This window comes from Catharus ustulatus, chromosome 6, assembly GCF_009819885.2.
Source record: "Catharus ustulatus isolate bCatUst1 chromosome 6, bCatUst1.pri.v2, whole genome shotgun sequence".
Classification (NCBI taxonomy): domain Eukaryota; kingdom Metazoa; phylum Chordata; class Aves; order Passeriformes; family Turdidae; genus Catharus; species Catharus ustulatus.
This window is the reverse complement of record NC_046226.1, coordinates 38,336,199-38,358,104: the sequence shown is the minus strand read 5'-3', so window position 1 is coordinate 38,358,104 and position 21,906 is coordinate 38,336,199. Positions and strand designations below refer to the sequence as shown.

Below are 21,906 nucleotides of genomic sequence, written 5' to 3'. Positions count from 1 at the left end.
GGATCCAGACCTGTAGCTGTTAAATGCTACTGGATGGTGAACTCACTGTGGCCTTTCATCCCCTCTCTCCACTACACAACTATTCAGCTGTGGCTTTTGAGCAGCATTAGGCAAGGTCAGAATATGGACCTTGAGAGAGATCTAAGTACCTTTCCATCATAAAATGAAGGACAATTTGCAATTGAACAAGCGGAGAGCTAAAAGCATCCATTTGCACAGGAACAGTTTATGCTCATTATGGCTGGGCAGAAGATGGGAGAGTGAGGATGGACCCTGGAAAAGAGCCAACACCACCACCACACTAGTAATATAATTATATCAGTCTGTCAGGACCCTTCACTTGCTTTAGGGACTAAAGTCTTTGGATAGTTGGCATTCAATGGATCATCATCCACCTGGGTACCAAAGACCAGTACCTGTGTGCAATACTTGATCCTTTCCAGGATGGTAGAGAAGTTTGGCCGATACTCTGGACTGTGCTGCCAGCATTGTGTCATGATCCGGTACCTTTAAGTTAAAAATTAAATAAAATAAAAAAAAAAGATCAAGATTATTTCGGTGAAAGGGTTTTGGTATGAAGTGATCGGGGGTCAAAGGAACCACACTTGGTACATGGCTCAAAGGAGGAGTGCAAAAGTGGATATATAATTTTTATGTCCCTGGATCCTGTCTGATTTGGGAGCCACTATTTAAAGCAAATCCTGTAGTACTCTAAGCTGTATGTGAGAGGAGGTAGCTCAAGAGACATTCAGCAATACCCACCTAACACAGTAGGCAATCACCATTACCTGAGTAGAAATGTCTTTGTCCACATTTTTGACACCTACTATACCTTGGCTTGTGAGAGTAGGGAAATACTTACACTGGCCCCGGACAGTTTTTAGGTGGATCCATTCTTCCTCCGCTGGTGACAAATTCCAGCACTTCCTGATTGGTTTTGCAAGGGTAGGGCATGTAGCCTAGAGAGAAAATCTCCCAAAGCAGCACTCCAAAGGACCTGTGTCAGAAACCAGACAACAATACCAATCAGGTTTCATTTGGGCTCCAATTTGTAGCTGTGTAGGCAACACCACAAGCAATGACCTTTCAAAGCTGCAGTCCAATCAATGTTTACATTAAAAGACACCACCTCAATCAATCAAAATCTTTGCTCAAGCTCCAAAACAAGTTTTGCAGAGGTTTCAAAATATTTAATAACTCTGAAGGTGTTCTTTCTGCTGCATTCATTATTAGTAGAGCAGGAAATGCCAGAGCACCCTTGGCTGTGCATGGTCTAACTGAAAAGCCCTGTTAGATCTGGCATGGATGTTTCTTGCCTTACTTGGGAAAACCTGAGATGTTTGTGTTGAGGAATACATTTGGTGCTGGTAACTTGGCTGCAGGTTGAGCTTTAGGTGGCAGGAGCTCAAGGCAAGAGGCTGGCCTGGCACTGACCCTCTGGAAAACAAATGGGACAAGGACCTGTGGCACTGCCAGGTGACCAGACACTCAGAGACACAGCAGGAGCCAGTGACTCCGGACTTTGGCACACTTAGACTGCGAGGGTATAAAAACCCAGGGCTTCCTTTGGTTGGGGCCCCTCCTCAGAGGAAGGAGCTCAAGTTGTTTTTTTGTCTTTGCATCTTGATTAGATTGTTTTAAGGATCCTGACTTCTGCCAGTCTGCTATGGGAGACCTGGGGCTGAGCTGGTAAGGAACCCTGGTCTGACTCTGAGTGTGGGGGGTGTAGCTGTGACAGGACCTCTAGCCACCTTAAGTGAGTGGTACAAGTGTGATTTCTGGAGCGGCTCCTGGATGGTCAGACAAGGGACCTTCAAATGTTTCCTTAATAATGAAATCAATATTTCAGAACAAGACATTCAAGTATAAAATCAAGGAAGAGAGATACAGTGAAACTGAAAGGCAGCAGCATTTCTGATATGAAATGGGGTTTTTCATCTACAGGTCAAATGGTAAGTGCCACTAGAAATTGTGCATGACTTAGACACAAGGAAGTCAAGAGAATTCTGCCAGGGCATCAACAGGGTCAGAATTTTCAGAGTCACTTACTGCTACAAAGGTCAAAGTAATTTCCAGTATATGCATGTTACTTATAATAACCTATTACAGGAACTGTAGCACTTTCCTTCAAAATATTTAGTGCTGGCTGCTCCCAGTTAGGTGCTGATAAGCAATCCCTTGTCTTCCGGCATCGCTACCAACTTCAGGAAACTGGGTCAGTGTGGCTTTGAGGGAAAGCCTCAGTACAGCATATTGAAGGATCTACTGTACAGAGAAAGAAGTGCTCTTAAACAACTGGAAAGCTTCCATTCCCCAGCACCTGTGCTTAAATGTGCTACTGTTGAGGGGGTGCTTATTTTAAAGAAAGCTCAAGTTGCATGAGAAAGCAATATATAAATATTGTTTCCTCAGCAACCAGCAAGGACTTCTGATTAAATCTGCTGTCATTTTATATGCAGCAAGAAAAAAAATATACAAAAGAGTAATCCTGGGTGGTACAGAGAGACTAATTTACAAGGTATATAAGCAGACCCTGTCACTGATGGAAACTGGAAGATTCTGAAGGCTGGGGGAAATATTTGGTGATATTTGTCTGGATTTTTAACTGACACTCCCTGAGAATCTAATCTGCTTTTCCTTTTTACTTCTTGGTTGGCTTTATGTGATACTCTACATTTATGAATAACAAATTTGTATTACCTCTATTTACATGCACCTTTTAAATTCGTATTCTGGATTCTTTAGCCATACTTCTATTGAATGCAGTGGGAAGACTTCTCATATTTTTCTGGGAAATTCTGGCTTTTTTAAGGTTCCTGCTAAGCACACTTTTTCTTGAGCAGTACATTTCTTGCTGCTTCTCAGAAATGAATAAAAGACATTTATTACCAGGTATCAGTCTTGGAGGTGAAAATGCCCTCTAGAAAAGCTTCTGGTGGCATCCACTTGACAGGAAGCATGGCTCTTCCTCCCTTGCGGTAGTAACTTGCTCTGGGAAAGATAAAATGCACAGAGAACATCACACAGCCTGAAAGGGCTTCAGTACAGAAAAGATCTCATCACCACAGTAACAGCAGCTGGGGATTGCATGTAACAGTGGGGGCCAAGTGAGAAAAAGGAAAAGTCATCAACACAAATAGTGCATTGGAGCAGGATTTTATATTCTCTTTGCAGCTGAGATGGAAATCAAGGATGTTCTTGTACACAGCTAAAGACATCAAACTTGCCAATGCTTGGCACACGGTGTTGATGCAGTAAATCTTCTTGGCATCATGAAGTGATAATTATGGTTGCTGGGGATTTTTAATTTTAATTTCAATTTTAGATTATTTATGACCAAGTAGCTAATAAATTTGCCTATGCTTGGTTTAGTGTCCACAAGTGTTTGTAGTTTCCTGGGACCGCAGTTGAAGCGGATTAGTTCATAAGCATAGATGTGTTAATTTACAGTCTGTTAACACAAGTTAGTTAACTGCTCATCAAATTCAGACTCCTAATGGATGGTTCCACTGCTTCACATATCGTGAAACAGATCAAACCTGTCAAAAATTATACAGATTACTGAGTCATTCACAGAACTGAAATTGCCCTTCACTTACCTGTAAATATCCCTGGCCATTCCAAAGTCACCAATTTTGGCTATTCGTCCTGCTCCAGTACAGGTCAAAAGGCAATTCCTTGCAGCTATATCTCTTAAAAGAATTAAAATTTAAAAATTAATTCTAATTCTAAACTCTTATGTAGGTAAAGGAATAAAGAAAAGGTATTAGACCCAGTCCTGCAAGTCTTACTTGAGTAATCTTTATAGAAATGAGAAGACCCCTGTTAAAATAACAGAGAATTCCAGTTACATTATCATTTTTGTCAACCACAATTCTGAAACTGCATTTGAATGATATCTTCTACCCAGCATTTGCCAAGCTTTCCCCATTCACACCTTCTTTTGCTAAGGCAGAAAACAGCATCAGTATCAAAAGAGGAACAAACCCAATCTCTTTTACTTCAACCAGATTATGACAGATTTCTTTCTTGCTCTATTTTTTTTAGAGAGGGACATCTCAGCAGTGTCCCCATCAGCTACAGGTGTGATGCTGTTGGACAGTCTTAGTAAACTGCTTGATAAATTATGTAGAACCAGATTTGGTAATCTCTGCTCTGTTACCTCTGGATGTCTCCCATGGAATCAATCACAACTCCGTATGGAAGCAGCTGTTTGCTGGGAGCAAGTTTAGCTTGTGAGAAATGGAGGTGGTGCCTTCATGGCCAAGGCTAAAATATTTCTGTTCATTTTAAATACGCATTTTGAAAAGAAACTCATTAAAATCATAACACTGTGCAGGTCCTGTTGACTGCCAAGAAAAATAAGCTCCTTGAACAACTCATATGTTTTTTTCCATTGCCAGCCTCAAAAAATCTCTGAGGATTTGGAAGTCAGGTTCAACTTTCTCTTCTGTTATCAGCTGTGACTCCTGGATGACAATTCCTGCCCTGGAGAGGTCTTTCTACAACCCCACTGCCCTACTTTTTACCCCTAGGATTCCTGATATCTGTATTGAAAGCCTTCTTCATTTCCCAACACACTCTAAGTAATGCTGACATCACTAACAAATACCAAGACAAAACCTGAGGGAAATTCCTTGTGTTCAGATTTATTGAATTGTTGGCTAAGACAAAATGAATCCATTCCCAGGTTGCTTATATTAGAGATCCAACAGTGCAGAGATTGACCCAGAGATTTTTTTTTTAAAGTCATATGCTGCTGTTACTATTACAGTTAGATTTCTAAAAATAATGTTTTAGTGATTAACTCAGATGTTTCCAATTAGAATGTTGATCCTCTCATGCAGTTATTAAGAGATCCAAGAGCCAAAACTTGTTGCACATTCTTACAGCTCTGTTTTAATGACAGAAATCGCTAACCCCATTCCACTGGAACTTCCTTATTGTAGCAACATAAAGGAGTCCAAAAACTGTTTCAGATATTCTAATCATAAAGCCATATAACATATTCCCTTATCTCAGCCTCCTGGCTTTTTGCTCCAACTGCTGCTTGCCATTGTTTCCCTGGCTTTCCCCAGCCCCTGCTCAGTGTTTCCCATCTCTGTGCTGTGCACCCCACACGTAGGTACATGTGCCAAGTGGTGGATGAGTCAATCGCCTGCCTGCACTTCTCCAGGCTGCACCTCGGTGTGGTTAGAGCCTGTGTGACCCTTTGGTGTGCAAGGGCTCTCCTCTCCTTTACACACAAGTGCTGAACACAGCATGCACTTCACAGTAAGGAGTCCAGCTGCCCTCAATGCCAAGGAACATTATGAGCTGAAACAATTCTTAATCGAAGGCTAAGAACTTCAATACACAACAAGGAATTTTAAAATGATGACTACAACCTTTATCCCTTCTACAATGTTTTGTTCTTATTTGAAGCATGCTATATCAACAGTTTTTGCTCAACAAATGAGCAAAAAAGAATTTGAAGAGACAAATACAGACTTCCCAAGATCATGCAAGCAGGTCAGCCATTGAGCTGGGAAGGAAGCCTGAGATGCGCCTTTATCTCCTGTCATCCTTGCTCTGCCCTTCTCTAATCTCTGGCTCAAATATTATGGACTGTCCTGCGCTGGTGAGATAGGGAAAGGATTTAAGCCAAGATAGGGAGATGAGGAAGGAAATAAATACCTTATTGTCCTATCAGCCAGCACAGAGTGACACTACCATCTAGTGGACTACAGGGCTAATCTCAACTGTCTTTACATTGCAGACACCCGAAAATTAGCACTTAAACCCTCTCACTTGGAACAGAACACTGCTCTCCCTCCAGGACTGCAAAGAACAGTGCAGAGCCTAACTCCTAAAAAAACCCCAGGGAGATTCACAGGGTCATCTAAGCACAAGCCTGTATTGGTGGAGAAAATAATCTGTCTGCCCTGTGGAGATTAGTCCTGTCTAATCCACTGGAAATAGAAAGTGTATGAGCCTCATGCACCTTGAGACACATCAGAAGAGACTGTTCCTCCTCACCTGTGGATGAAATGATTCTCTTCCAGATATTTACAGCCACAGGCAATATCCCTGGCTATATTCAGCAGGTCCTGCATTGTCAGCGTGGATGGTTGATTCTGGAAAAGGGCATTAAATGGTAAGGGAAGGATAGTGAAGTAGAAGAATATGACTCATGCAGGGGATAATCAAAGAAGGACAGAAGAAGGGAAAGGGAGACATACATACAGGGGTATGTATGATGGGGGAAGGGTTAAATGAGTCAGGAGCAAAGAGGAACATAAAGCAGATCAAAGTAAATAGTTAGAAAATTAATAAACTCTTATTTAATTCCAAAAACTTCCAGGAGATTTAACCTCTCTTGAGCACTGTACATGAGTGCAAGCTGGCAAGAGATTTATGGCCTGGTGTGAATAGCCTGGTAAAGGGAGTGGGAGAGAACTATTCCTTACTGTGTTATGTAAAATCAAAAGACAAGCAGGTTTAAAAGGTGAGATAAAAGAGGAAAAAAAAGCACCCAATTTTTAAGAGTGAGTCAATAAATTATCCACAGAAATTAGAGCATGAACAAGAGAGAGAGAGAGTAAAGATGCACAAGTGCACATCTTTACACCAACATCAGCATTCATCAGCTTATCTGTCCTGGTAGAAGAACAGTGATTACCCTCATGAGCAGTATACAAAAAAGGAATGCTTTACTACAGGACTCCAGGACTGGTACTAACCCTTCACATCTGCACTTCCCTAAGAACAACACAGAGGACTTTATCCAGGATCCCTGCTTATTTGCACCCCCCTACATAGTTCTCCATAGGGAATTTTTTGTCAGTTTTTCTCTAGGAACTTCTTTATTGCTCTCAGGAGGGGTGAGGACAAATTACTACACTGCTAATCAAAGTCTGAGATAAATAAATTAGGCTCAGCTTTTCAACTGGCATAAATTTGTGCCTCTCCATATGGTGCTGATACACACCTGCTAAGGACTTGGTGCTATGAATTCTGATTATAACTTTAGCTCCTCACGTGCCATCACAGTACACTGAAAACAAAGCAGGTATCAAAAAAAGTAAGACCAATTATTTATAGTCTAATTGACAGAGAAGTCTAGAATGGCAGGATAGGATTTTACCTCCTCAGTTACTAATAGACTGGAATTTCTGGCTCTGCTTTGATTTTGTCGCACAAGCAAATAGACACAGGTATCCTGAAGTCTGTGGGAGCTGGGACACACACAGAGCCCAGCTTGGGTTCAGTGCCTTTATCCAATTCATAAAAACATAACAGCAGTCATACTGAAATCAACCACAAGCCTGGCAGGGAAGTTCTCTCACCATCCTGGGTCGGTTCTGCCGGAGAAAGCTCTTCATGTCTCCTCCAGCCATGAGCTCCAGCAGAATGAAGCGAGGCAGGGTCTGCAGGCTGACACCGATGCACTGCACGATATTTTGGTGATTGAACTTACTGAAAGCCAAGGTCACAGAACATGGAAGAGAAGCATAGCATTAGTACCTGGCCAACATCCATCCATTTTCATTGTGCCTTGAGATTTGACAATCTGGACTGGAGCAAATCCTGATGTGGTTACCAAAAAATCTCCAGTCATACCAAAATGTCTCTCTAACAATGACAGCCCTAAGAGCAGGGTTATGCCTGGCTTTGCCCATGAAAAGCCTTCAACAGAAGGTATGACAAGCTAAAAGCAAAAGAGAGCCTTCTGTTTGTGAAGACAGGATTTAATGGACACACTGACTGAAAGATGAGAGCGGCATGAGAGGGAAAAGAAAGTTAAGAATGCAAATTTCATTGGCATTTGTGATACAAAGTCCTGGCTGGTAGGGATTTTAATTCAACATTGGCTATTTTAGACATAGTGCTATCTAGTTTGGGGGACTCAGTTCAGTGTTTAGTCTGCCAGAGGGACTCAGCTAATACCTACAGCAGCAGCTGCTTGTGTGATTCTGCTTTTCACAAAAGGAAGCTGAGCCTGTCACAGAGCACAGTAAGACTCAGTCATTAGAAAGCAGCGTCTCCCCTTAGATAATGATTACCTGGATAATAAAGGAACTAAAAATAGAGAGGAAGTCGGAGAAGAGAAAAAGAGTCGTGCTACTAAGTGAATCAAGGCACTCCTTAATTGATTAAAATTGCTCTTTAAAAAAACATACATCAGTGTTACCTCCTGTTCAGCTACCAAATTTCTTTCAGACTGTAGGGAGTGGCACTGTGTAATGAGATTCATGCTTTAATAGCAGAAAACCAGCATCTAAGTATGAGCTGGGCCAGACAATGAGAAGAGGAACTTCACATTGCACGAATTTAAAATATATAAATTCCAAATACTTACAATCAACCTCAACTATGCTACTATTTTAAAGTCACCCTTGATCCTACTTTTGTTTTAAGATTATGCTTTTCTGTTAATGAAGCAAATTCTAAGGCTGGAATACCTAAAGTACAGGTGGTACTAGGACTGGTTGTCTCTTATCTTTTCCAAGAATGTTTTACAGATCTTATAATTCACTGTCATAGGGTCATGCACATAGGACCTTATAAAGGTTCTGTTAAGCAAAGACATCAAATCAAATGCAGAACATATTTATACACAAATTTTGTACCTTCTTACTACTTTAAACAGGACTAGCAGAACCAATCAACAGAAGTTTTTGTTAAATTGTAATGATTTTTGGGTGGGATAGAGTTAATTTTCCTCACAGTAGCTCATATGGTGCTATATTTTGTATTTGTGATCAAAACAGTGTTGATAACACATGGATATTTTCGCTACCGCTGAGCAGTGCTTACACAGCATTAAGGTTTTTCACACACACACTCCTCCCCCGCAGCGAGAGAGCTGTGAGGACAAGAGGTTGTGAGGGGACACAGCCAGGACAGTTGGCTCCAGCTGACCACAGGGAGATCCCATACTGTATGGGGTCATACTCAGCTGCAAAATCTGGGGAAAGAATGAGGAGGAGGGGAAAGGGTCAGTCAGAGTTTGGCATTTGTCTTCCCAAGTAGCTGCTGTGCATGATGGAGTCCTGTTTTCCTGGGATAGCTGGACAGGTGCCTGCTCATGGGAAGTAGGGAATGAGTTCTTCAACACTGCTTGGCTTGCTCACAGAGATTTTGCTTTATCCATTAAACTGTTTTTATCTCAACCATGAGCCTTCTTGTCCTCCTCTTGCGCAGCCAAGTTGCCTACTGGCGTTAAAGCACCAGAGACAGGCAACAAAAGAACCTCACTTATCTTGTTTGAGATAAACAAATAGTGCCTTATATGCCACTAAAATGCCATCTGGTGAAAAATAAGACTGAACTTCTTTTCTGAACACAGGCAAAGGAATAAATGATTCAATGTTTACTTGCATCACTCTTTTTCACCCTGCCCACCATCAGTAAAAATCCCTTAAACTGTACCTGATAATCAATGCTTCCATCAGGAAATCCATTTCATCCTGCTCAGAGCAGACTTCTGGCAAGGTCTGTTGAGAGGTAAAGGCAGTGAGGGCCATCCCACCAAAGAATTGAGAATATTTGTGTGACCACCAGAGAAAAAAGGAAAAAAAGAAAAGAAAAGAATTAGCATGTAACATGTAAATCGCCTCAGGAGCCTAAGAGCAGGGGTTTGTCCTTTCAGTACCCAGTTTATTGCACTACATGTGACCCATTTGGTAGTTAAAGTCAGGGTAGGAAACCAGTGTACTATTTGAAGATTTTTTTGTGTGTGAATTGAACTCTATGCACAATTCTGGAACAAAAATATCTTCAAGTAAACATCAAGAAAAATATTAGATGGGGACTTACAGACCTAGAAAGGTCTTTAAAATGACAACTGTTATTTATTCTCCCCTTTCTTTGCATCCACATTGCAGCACATGCTTGCATGTCATATGACACATACAGCCATTTAATTTAAATACTTGTGTCACACACCCCTGTAGTTTTCTTTCCTGCCAGCAGATTTGGACAACATCTTCTGCTGATAGAGATGAAGGTTTACCACAAGTGAATGACATGCTAACCTCCTTCTGTTTGGAACTGTGCTCTGGTGCTTCTTCCAGTCTGGATAGTGAAACTAGGTTGGGCAGTTCTATCTGCTTGCTAGTGTCCTGGGTTTTCACCCACATTTGTACAGTGGCATAGGGAAGTTCATGATGTGAAAGACAGGATGAATAACAGTAGGACTTTTTTTAATTTATGAAGGCTGTGTTCTTGAGTTGGACTCATAGGTTTGGTTCTCTGAGTCACAATCTTATAAAATAGCAGAAGCAGACTATGAGCATCCTTAACTTCAGGGCTGAGTAATTGACAAATCCTGATGAAACTGCAGTAATTTCAGAGAAGACCAGCCTGTTGTCTCTTGCCATTAATGACAGAGAAATTAGTGTGAAAAACCAATATGTATTCACAACAGCATCTTTAACACTGTGCAATATCGAAAGACTACCTGAAAATTTCACATACAGTAGAAGAGCACTACTCTCAGCATAAAGGGAAGTAACTGAGAAACAACACAGATTTTTAAATACATCATGTAGATAAACCTGTGAGAGAGTACTCAAATCACAGCTGATAATGCCTGGATGCAGCAGTGTGTCCAAGCCTGCATCACACATATGCATACACTATTATACATGTGATACTCATGCATTTGTAGCTGGAATAGTGATAAGATGACATGACTCTTATGGGTAATTCTTGCTGTGTAAGATCTTTGTGGGTACTGACCTTGATAGCCACTTGTAGAGGGTTGGGGTCCCCTGCAATGCCTACCACAGTTCCCTCATAAACCTCACCAAATGCACCATGTCCTAGTGCCCTGCAAGAAAAGAAGAGAGGGAATAGATGTTATAGGTCCTTGGATCCAGAGCTGGCCAAGCTCTTAATCCAGTCCAAGATAAATCAAACCCAGAGTTTTGATTTCATTTTGAAGCTTCTGAAAATAGTTTATCAGTATTTTCTGTCACTGTCACTACTAAGGGAGGTTGCATCCTTGATGGTTCTGAACAAAAAATACGCCTGCTCAATCCTAGGGTCTATCACCAAGAATGTCAAAAGAAAAATGGAGAAAAATGGAGAACAAAGGAATAAACTGGCTGAGACTGATGTCTTCAAGGGATTGTATAAGACATAAGAATGACCAAAGTGTTCCTTCTAAAACGTATATAACTTTGATCAGTATCATCTGGATGTTGAAGAACAGTTTAGCATGTATCTCTTTATGACAGGAAATGTCCTTGTGATAGAAAATGCTGAAACAGACATACTGTAATAGATTTGGGAAGGAACTACTGCCAGGAGGCAAGTGCAATAGGAACACAATCACAACTGAGGTGAAATACCTATGTGTGGGAACATGGAACAGGAGACTCATGATCTTACACTTCTGCTTGAGAACTTGATGGAACCAAATTATCTTAGAGAACATAGCAAGTATCACATGTGCAGTATTTTGGCTGACTTGTACTGGGTGATTTGCAGTTAGCCAGAGAGGTGGCCCTTGTTTTCTCACCGAAGCAGAGAGATGTTCTTCCGTGGGATCTCCTTCAGCTCGCTCAGAGTGGCAGCCTTGCCTGCAAAGCAGTAGTTGGGGTTGTAATCGGTCATGATGACAGATGTACGGATTTTGCTCAGTTTATATTCTGGGCTCTGCAGTCGTGCTCTGGATCCTTCCAGCTGCTGCTTCTTCAGGTGATAAACTGTGGGTGGGGAGATGAATAAAAATGCACAAACAAGATCTACAACTGAACAGAAAACATAATGCAGGCTACACAGAACAGAATGACACCAATCCCATAATTATAAATGGTCCAGAAATATCTCTGGCTTGCCAGTGTCATGCTCTTCTTCACAGTTGTCAGTGATTTAGTACTGGATATGGAAACAGTCTTATTCCTGCAGGCACCTAGGGAGAGCTTAGGTTTCCTATGCTGTTTTGTGCATTGGCTGAGGAAGAGTTCTCCACAAGACATCTTGCTGACATCAAGTCCCCAAAATCAAACCATCACCCTGAATGAATTATGTATTTAATTAGACTGTGATTTCATCCCATACTGCAGTGGCTGTTACAGAAACACCTGCTAAGAAGGCCTTCCTAGCACTTTTGTTCTGTGGCAAGCACCAGGGAAGAGCAGTCCTTGCCCTTTGGGACTAAGCTTGTGCCTAATTGTGGGTGGTGATGTTTCCTTTTACCCTGTTCCGCCAATCCACTGGGGAGACCACAACACTTTGGCTCCAAGTACTGAAAGCAGTGGCACGTGGCCAGGTGGTCTCCTTTTGTCTAATTTAGCTGGAAAAAGCCAGGTAAAAGGGTGATAAGAAGTAAGTGTATCTTACTGATAGACAAGCTGCCACAAGTGAGGATCATTCCAAGCACCACAATCACAGACACCACGGCTAAGAGGAGGGGGAGAGGCAGCTGTCCCTCTGGTATAGGACCCTGGGGCACTGGAAGAATAAAAACAGAGGTACATTAATCATAAAACAACAGAGCTACTGTAAAGCATCCCTCTGAAAGTTGCTTATATTTCAGAAAACAGTACAGAGATCATCATCAGGGTATCTTATAAAAATTACAGCAAATCCCTCTATAGCCCTGAAGGTTGAAAAAGTATCTAAATAATTTAAAAATCATTGTGAAGATAGAACACAAACTGATAAAACACAGATTTCTTATTCATTCTTCAGTTTTCTAGAAATGGGTAACATCGCTACTCATAAGTTGAAAATTTCTACAGTCTTGATGTTTTGGAGCTCCAAGAGACTGTGAAAGGAAATAACTGTGAGTACAAGGAATCAGCTGGCAGGCACAGTGGGAAACTGCCATGGAAGGAAGTAATTTGTGGCTTAAATAACTCAGCAGTAGGTGGTACGTTATCCTGGAGAGGTATTTATGCTTAAATATCTGATACACTGAGCCCATTCAGGAAATTCACACCATGTCTCTACAGATATTTTACCTCCTGCCTAATCTGAATGTGAGTATTGGAGATGGTGCTGGAGACACAGCTCAGCATGTAAACATAGGCTAGCAGGAATTTTCAGTCCTATGTTTGACTGACATTTCTCACAACACCTTGTCCACTGGAGCTACTGGCTGTAACTTGGGAATCAAACATCAAAAAAGCCAGAAGGAGAGATGATATAAAGAACAGAGATGTTATCCAGCAAGGCTAAAACTACTTAACTTACCAGTGCAGGTGACATTGTCGTTGGCCAGCACAGCCCCCATCTCACACTGGCAGACTGGCAGGTTGGTGTCGGGGTCCCGCTTGCAGTTGTCGGAGTGGCAGTGGCTGCAGTTAAGATAGATCTGAACCTCCACCTCACCATGGCTCTCCACAGCTGAACAAGGAATCAGACACAACAGGTGGGCTTAGTTCAGTTTTTCCTACCTTATTCCAGTGAGTTAAAACAATGCAAAACCCAGCAGGCACCTACAACTTCCCTCCTTCTCTACAGGAGAGCAGATAGTCCAACACAGTGTGGACATGTCAGAAGCCTGATGGGGATCAGTAGGGAAGAAGATATTTGGTTCCTTAAACAGAGAGGCCTTGCAGTGAATTGACCTGGAAAAGTTGGGGACTGAGGATGAACTTGATGATTGGTGTCTCTCCTGGTTTAGAGATTGAGAGAAAAAAGGTCCCAGAGCACTATGTAAATATTTAAAGAAATGACCACAGCCAAAGATCTGACCTGCAGAGTGAAATAAGCTTTAATGAAATGAATAGAAAACAAAGACAGGAGAACAAGGAGGAGGAAAGAGGAAATAGAGAGGAAGAAGGAAAAAGGAGGAAGAAAAGAAGTGAGAATAAGAACCACATTGTACCTGCCAAGGGATGCAAGAAGATCTCTCCTATGGGGTTCACAAAAGAGATGCCATCCTGCCCACCAGCTGTGATATCATCACTCTCAGAGGCATGTCCCCCTGGGGAGAGAAGAGTATGGCTAGCTGATCAGTGCTGCATGCTGCAAAAAATGTGATGCCTCTGGAGGGTTACATTCATTTTCATTATCACCTGGGGTCGCTCTGCAACCTTCCAGTGATGTTGGATCATATAATGTCAAACCCTCATTTGACCCAGCCAGTACCAAGCTTAGTAAAGTGATTTTATCTAATGCAGGTTTCTCAGTTCAGCAAGGTAAAAATGCATTTGTTTTGAACAGAAAAAAAGAAATGGAACATTTTCCATGGGTAACTTGGTAATGGATGAAGGGGTGATTCATCACACCTTCCAAATATAAAATCACATAGGAACACTTTTATAACCTTGATTTCCCCAGATGCAGAGAGATGGTGGAGGGCAGGGTGGGTTTCATACTGTTCAGCTTGAAGTACCTGTGCCTCACCTCCTGCAGCCTTTGCACTTAGAGCAGTATCCCTGACCTGCAGGTGCTCTGAAGGGCACAAAATTAGTCACCATGACTATTGCCCCAGCAGGCTTACCTCTGTACCCTCCACCTCCTCCCCCAGAAGTACAAGCTCCTCCTCCTCCACCAAAACCACCAGAAGTGGTCCACTGGAGCTTGGCCAGAGCCTGGGGACAAGCTTGGCCTCCTTCTCCACCTTCCAGAAGAGACTTCCCAGCCTGAGGAAGCAGGCTCTCATCTTGCCAGCCGCCACCTCCACCTTTGGTCAGGGAGTGAGAAGAGAAAACAAGAACAGTGAGAGAAGCACAGCAGAGATGCTTTGCTGAGAGACAGAAATGAGCCCTTACTGATTTCTTAAGTACCTAGCTCAAGGTAAACCTTTCTTTAAGAGACAAGCTCCTTGCTGCCATGGGCAATAAAAAACAGGAAATCAAATGTGCAGCCTGTGGTATGTGCTGCATAAGCCAACACCTCAGCACCAATTTCTTGTGGTAAAGAGCCTACCACTCCCCTTCAGGATAACAGGTTAGGGCAGTCAGCCATGTAAGATCCTGAGTTCCCCAGGGAAATAAAAACAAGTTGGATTTCTACATCTCACTTTGGTGGCCCCTCTGTAAGCCTGCTGCAACAGGAGATGGACAACCACTGGAATTTTTTTATCTCTTAAGAACAGATTCTAGGCACAGCCATCACAAGATTATAAATAAGCTTCCATTTCTGGTATAATTCCCATAATAGAATTGTTGCTGTTAGGGTTTAAGGGGAGTAAGATGAAAAAGTCTTCTCTTCAAAGGCCATTGTTACAGTGTGAAGAAGCGAGCTCCATCCCCAAACATCATTTTCCTTGGTTCAGTTCACAGAAGAAAGGAGTCCTCCTATGGAATTGCCTCTACTGGATCACTCATCACCTGTTCTGTGCATTCTCTTTTTATCTGATGACACAACATATAAGAAGACATCCCTTACAGACTAACAGCATGTTTCTAAAAACTACTGCCACAGAAAAATTCCAAAAGACTGAAGAAGAAGCCTGCTGGACAATGAGTGTATTCAGCCACCTGATTCAGACCTCGTGTGGTTTCAGTGTCTCACCTGCTGCCCCCGTCCTCCCACTGACTCCAGGTACTGCAGTGCTGTTCTCAAATTGCTCCAGGGGTACCTCATCCAGGGAGTTGTCCTGAGCCATCAGGTAGGCTTTTCCTCCTCCTCCTGCTGCGATGAGCAAAGGTTCGAAAATCCCATCCTTCTGCTGGAAAACCCCCCATCAAACATCAGAAAAACTTCACATCCCTTGGATAAGTGAACTCACACAAACTTATCAAAGATCATGAAAGCATCCCAAAGAAGAGTGGCCTAAGGCCAGGGCAATTCTACTGCTTGTCTCATAGAACCATTGCAAAAATATTTCACATCATGTTCCTGAGTACAAAAGTAACCATTTAACTGAACATCAAGGTTTTGTGACTCATTTATTTTAGGACTGCTGCCAGCATTAAAGTGGGATCCTGGTGTGATTCCCACATCTGAGCTGTTAAGGACTGAGGAACCAGTTCAGCCAGCCTAGTGAGTGTGACAAATATGAACAAGGATATGGAAAGAGATAAACAACTAAAAAGACAAAAACAAAAAAGAGACAGAAAGAGGAGAAGGAGAGAGAGGCAGAAGAGGAAGTTTCATTTTTCATAATCTTTTTTAAAAGAGCTGTTTATCATCTGCCATGACTGGCAGTGAGAGCTAGTTGCTCTGCTAGGCACTGCTCAGGTCAGATGCAAAGAGGAAATTCTTACTCTAAAGATGTAGGTTGCTCCTCCTCCACCCCCACCTCCTCCAGCCCATTCCTTCAGGTCCCTCTTTTTTTTGTAATCTTCTTCAATGAGAGATGACTCCCCTAAGCAGATCTTCTGGGTTTCAGGATTGCCCTGAAAGAAGACAAGAAATGGACTCAGATATCAACAAAATCCAACTCTTGAGACTTGTCCATGTATTTCAGTATAATAATGCTTGTCATGCATATTGGACAAACCAGTATGTAGATGATCTCTATAGAAAGTGACCTTCTCTATTAGGACTGACAGCTGAGAGATAGATCTGTCTGTAACTTCTGATTTGCAAACTCTCATTACACATGCAAATGAAATTTAAGATGCATACAGAAAAAAAAGTAATAACTCATTAATTTCACATAACTAATATTTCGCATATTTAGAATTTCTTATAGCCAAAAACATTTTGGCTATAAGAAATTGCAGATTAATTCTGAGAACTTTCTTACTGACATATTTATTGTTTATTTCTTAAGGAGATAAATGCATAAAGCAAAGGTGACCCACACATTGTTGAGAATAATCTATTAATACATCTTAGAACAGTAATTTGGAGACCCAGTTTCCTATTCCTGCACCAGTCTTACAGCCTGTGTCCTCTCATTCATGCAGAATCACAGAATGGGGAAGGCTGGAAGTGACCACTGGAGGTCATCTGGCCAGTCCAACCTCCCTGCACAAGCAGACTTCCCTGGAGCATGTAACTCAGGATTGTGTCCAGATGGCTTTTCACTGTCTCCAGAGAAGGAGGCTCTACAATCTCTCTGGGAAACCTATTCTAGTTCTCAGTCACCCTCATAGCAAAGTTCTTCATCACATTCTTGTGGAACGTGTTCCATTTTCTGCCCATTGCATCTCATCCCAAGACTGAGACTTAGATTAATTGAAAATTGACAGAGGGAGAGCTCTGTCTCAATTCTGTTAGTGATGCTGCACGGCCTTTCTTAGTTGCTGAAGCAATTTGTCTGGCTAATTCAAACAGGAGAACAAAAGATGGCAAGGTAGATGAAGACCAGGGAAAAGCAACTGGGGTAAATCTGAGGAGAGAAAATGAAGGTTTGGAGCTGCAGAACTTCGCCAGAGAAAGAAAAACAAACATTAGTCACCCAATATACAGATTCATCATGGTTTCCAAAGCCAAAGAAAGTTGGGCTTTGGAAGTGGGAAAAATTAACTGCAACTTTTTCCAGTAGCACCTGCCAAAGAGAGATAGTGCTGGGTTATAATTTGCAATTTGGAGAATAAATGATGAAATGCAAGGGATTAATGGACAACTTTTCAGATTATGACCTAAGACAAGAGAGTGCACTGAAAAGGCAACTGCAGATACACAAATGTATCTTTTGTTTAAATAGATATGATTCTTGTACTATATAAAGTGAAGAAAAGGTGGATTTAGAGGCTATTGCAGCATCTAGGTAAGACATCATATCCTCTGGGAAAGTAAACAGCAACTTAAAATGCCTACAGGAATAGTTTATACATCCCCAAACACATCAGTCTGTGGGGAAAAAGCAGCTTGGTTCCTGGGCAGGGGTCAACAGCATCTCTGAAACAAGGCAGTATCAAAAACTGATGCTGAAAAGAAGCAGTTTTTGAGCCTGAAAGACAAAAAGATTTTCAGATAATTTGTTCTAGGATTTAGGGGACACATACATAAGTGTTCATGTCATCAGAATTTCCATTTCTCATGAATATATTTTTGTCATCACAAAACCCTAATCCAGAGGCTGCTGGAGTTAGTGGGGAAATTCTCACTGTTTTTGGTAGGCTTTGGATTCAGACTTTAGTCTCTAAGCTTAGAGAGAATGTAACACAGTGCAGCCACAACACTGTTGGATGCTTCCATACATAATAGTAAATTTTCTGAAAAAAACCTGGCAGACAGAAAAAACCCTAGACATTGGAAAAACAAGAGAGGGAGTACATCACTTGCCTATGAGCTTCCTGCTTAAAATAAGCACAAGAGAGCTGATTAAGAACTTATTTCAAACACCAGGAGCTAAAAGCAAAATTTCTGTGGGCTTCGTATTTGTTTGTGATTTTGGGATTGTTTTTCTTTTCTTTATATCTGTTTTGAGATTATATCTAACTTCTTTCATTGATTCTTTCCTGTCTCCTGACTGGATTTCATTGCTGGATTCTGGGACTTCTATCTTTTATCACAAAACCCAAGCCACCCACTGAATAGTATCTGCAAGGTCTCTGCCCACATGTGCTTCGTGGCCCTCACCCCAGGGCAGGCATCCTCCCCCTGCTGCCCCACCAGGATGTACAGCAGCTCATCTTTCTCCAGGTGGAAGGTGGCTGAGATGAAGACCCCGTGGGACCTCTTATTGTGGTTTTTGGCTCCCTTCCCCCCGGCTGCTCCATAGGCAGAAATCCTGCAAGACAAAGTAAATAAATGAAGAAACAACTCTCACACTTCTCATCCCCAAAGTAAATCCATCTGCAAGGCCTCCTCAGCCTTCACTTCCAAACAGAAATATTTCTGGTATTTCTCCAGAGCAGGCTCCCCTGCTGGAGCACTTGTGGCTATTCTTTGAGACCCATGTAGGTAGGATGCCCAAAAGGACAGACCAACCCTCACCCGGGTACTGGAAACAGAGACTGCAGGAGCAAAGAGCATGAGCTGGTACAGCCCACCCCAGAAGTCTAAGGCTACAGGACTGAGATGATGGCAGCACTTCTAGTTGACTGCATGCCCACTCTCGCTCCTCTTCTGATCTCTTCAGGGTCACTGCTCACCCTTCCGTGCTTCACTTACAGCTACTGCTCCTATTTCTTTACTGTCCCCTCCACCCACTCAGCACAGGTGGTCCCACACTTGTGCTTGCTGAAACCCCACAACCAAAAAGCAGTTAGAGGTGGTTGCCTGCCAGCACGCCCTGATCCTCACCTGTATCTGTTTGTGGCTGGCACTCTCCAGACTTGCACTCCCCGGAGCCTGCCCTCCTTCTCCACAGTCACCGACACATTGCTGTTCTTGTAGGCACTGTCACACTGAGCTTGAGTTGGCCCATGAGGACCACTGGCACCACATGTTGAGAACCACCACAGAACAACAGTTGTGTCCCCTGTGACCAAATCAGCAAGAGTTGAGCTTCCCTGTGTTTCTCAGTACTTGTATTATACCCACTTTCTTCTAGTCATAGCACAGCTACTGCTTTGTTATGGTCACTGTTTGCTTTTCTCCTCTCTCACCTTATTTTCTGCACACTATTTGATAAATCATGAGCTGAAGATAAAGTTTATCAATTTGTGTGAGGCGAGAAAGGAAAAAGAAAGAGGGACTAAACTTCTAAGAAGGGGTTTATCCAAGTGTCTCACAGACATGATCAAATTCCTCTGCTCAGCGCCCATGTGAAGCAAGATGTTCAACTTTCCAAATGAAAACTAAACCATGTACACAGAGACAGGGATTGAAAACATCTGCCATTACAACTGGTGACCAATTATGAAACACTGTGAAAATTTTAAGGGACTTGTCTCAGGCTTGCACAAGAAACAGGCAGGGGACAGCCTCTTGCTACCATCTGTAGGGACCCTTCTTCCCCAAGCAATTTCTTTCCTGGTTCTCATTAAACATTATTCTTTTGTTTTTACAACAGTGCAGCAGATAAGGATGTCCTCCATTTCACAACCATTTTCTAAGACCCAAAAAAAAATTCCATCTTCTCCACTGAACTAGATGAGGCCTAAGAATAAAACTTTTTTGCAATGTATCTAAAAACTATGTGCTGCAGTTTGTGCACAAAAGCCAGTGCAAAAAGTTGAACTGTTTAAGAGCTGAATGATTAAAATAGAGGTAAAAATTACCTCTAAAAAATTAACTCTAGAACTTTTAAAAGAAAAACTCTAATCTTATTCAAAGGAAAAGGCAAGCAGAACTATCCCCAACAGACATCATCCTGTGAACATGCAGATGGATCACTCAGTATGAGTTTCAGCTGCATTACAGCTTTCCCCTGAGCTAATGGGAACAGACAGAAGTACAGATTGTCACATTCTGGGTAGACATGGCCTTCAGGAGCTGGTACAGTCACACACTGGTATTTTTTGGCTGCAAAACAGCCTCAGGAAAACCTTTCCTCTTCCTTTAGAAAGCTCTTCTCACCCACACAATTCTTATCTCTCCTCCAGAGTGGCAATCTCTATCAGTAAATTAGTCCCCAGTGTTCCCTGTTCTCCTACTTTTCCATCCAATTTTTCTCTTCAGTGGATTTCCTAATCCTCAGTTACTTCTCCCTGGATTTTCCTCTTTACACCACTATCTTACACTCATTTTATTCAGCTTCAGTGCTCAGTACTCTTTCTATTCCCAACTTTCTGTACAGGTCTATACCTTTTGTTCCTAAGCTGCATTTCTGTGCACACTGAATAGGAGTCATGCAGATTCTGTTTTCACTCAGAGAGATTCTGCTTTTCTCAAAAGAGGATCTGCCATTTCAGGGCTGGTGAGCTGGGAACGGAGACCACCTGACACAGTCTCCACATCTTTGGCATGGATTTTTTACAGTTGTCCCATTGCTGTAGGGCAGGCAGATTACACACAGGAGACAGGAAGGGATCCACATTTTATAGCCAAGAGACAGGTTTGAATCATGTACCTGGGAGGGAGGGCTCTTCCAGGGGTTTCAGAAGATGCTCAGCCAGGATACTGATCTCACGTGGGTACTGGCGTTTCCCACCAAAATGATTTGGTTGTCTTCCTGTAATAGTTTGTAGAATAGAGGAAAGAGGTGGAAGGATGGTAGAAAAGAGGGATGGAAAATTTAAAGATTACATGAATTAATTAAGTACAACCATTTGGTTAAGATAAGTGAATATTACCTTGGGTAGAAAAGTGTTCTGAACAACCATAATTTTGTATTAGTCTTTTGAGCCCATGTCTTAGGTTAGCTACTTGTATGTTGCATCTGTCCTGAAGGCAGTGGGTCTGCACATGAACACAGACCCTCCATGTTACCCCATGCAGGATAAGCTCCTTGGTCTGCAATTTCCTCTAGCTGTGATTACAAGAGATTTTAGGACAAAGGTAGTGTGGGAGAACAGATACCAGGTATTGATGTTCTGCTGGTCAAACAGGCAGGTGACAATTCTGGACAGTCAAATTACTGGAGGTGTAAAGGAGAACGGTGACAAAAATCATTGTCTTTGGTTCTGAATAGTGTCATGGCAAGTAACCCAGTTCAACAGATCACTCACACCTCAGCAATCAACTCTGAGCACCTGAGAGCTCACTTAGAGAATAAATAACTAAATAAAATTACATGCCTCACTAACGTACCCTTGACACAAGCTGTAAATCTTTGGATAAACCTTTTTGAAAACCACTGAGCAAAACCATACATTTCTGAGTACTGAGATAAGTAAGTCTTTGAAAACCAGTCCTTTCCCAGAGAGTAGGAATTTCAAATCAATTACTGATCCCAAACATCTGAATGCCATAGAGAACACCACAACATCAATGCTGCCTTACAACAGGAAAAAGTAATAATGAACCCTTCCCTCATAATCTGCAAGCATCCTGCTTCAATAGTTAAATTACCCATTTTTATGCAGATTTTTGATTGGAAAATCTCTAAGAAAAAGGACAGGCTTCTTTCCATTTTGTGAACCCTCAGTTAATTTAATACTGAACATTTTTCATCAGTTGAAAAACATTACAAATATTTCAATTTGTGTTCAGTTGTGAGAATCTAACAGCTGTCTG

The 21,906-nt window shown here is 42.0% G+C and overlaps 1 protein-coding gene across 1 annotated transcript in view; it reads right to left on the bottom strand.

The window, feature by feature from the left end:
• The window catches only part of LTK (leukocyte receptor tyrosine kinase), a 121,808-nt gene that overhangs the window by 5,890 nt on the left and 94,012 nt on the right, over positions 1–21,906 (bottom strand). The window contains exons 12-29 of the mRNA XM_033061680.1: positions 20,801–20,902; positions 19,090–19,267; positions 18,424–18,574; positions 16,155–16,286; positions 15,460–15,616; positions 14,444–14,626; positions 13,826–13,924; positions 13,189–13,341; positions 12,334–12,444; positions 11,510–11,696; positions 10,726–10,816; positions 9,415–9,479; positions 7,329–7,458; positions 6,019–6,116; positions 3,600–3,692; positions 2,890–2,991; positions 863–997; positions 417–507 (exon numbers count right to left, since the gene is read on the bottom strand). Of these exons, the coding sequence (XP_032917571.1) occupies positions 417–507; positions 863–997; positions 2,890–2,991; positions 3,600–3,692; positions 6,019–6,116; positions 7,329–7,458; positions 9,415–9,479; positions 10,726–10,816; positions 11,510–11,696; positions 12,334–12,444; positions 13,189–13,341; positions 13,826–13,924; positions 14,444–14,626; positions 15,460–15,616; positions 16,155–16,286; positions 18,424–18,574; positions 19,090–19,267; positions 20,801–20,902 (2,258 nt within the window). The remainder of the gene's footprint in view (positions 1–416; positions 508–862; positions 998–2,889; positions 2,992–3,599; positions 3,693–6,018; positions 6,117–7,328; positions 7,459–9,414; positions 9,480–10,725; positions 10,817–11,509; positions 11,697–12,333; positions 12,445–13,188; positions 13,342–13,825; positions 13,925–14,443; positions 14,627–15,459; positions 15,617–16,154; positions 16,287–18,423; positions 18,575–19,089; positions 19,268–20,800; positions 20,903–21,906) is intronic.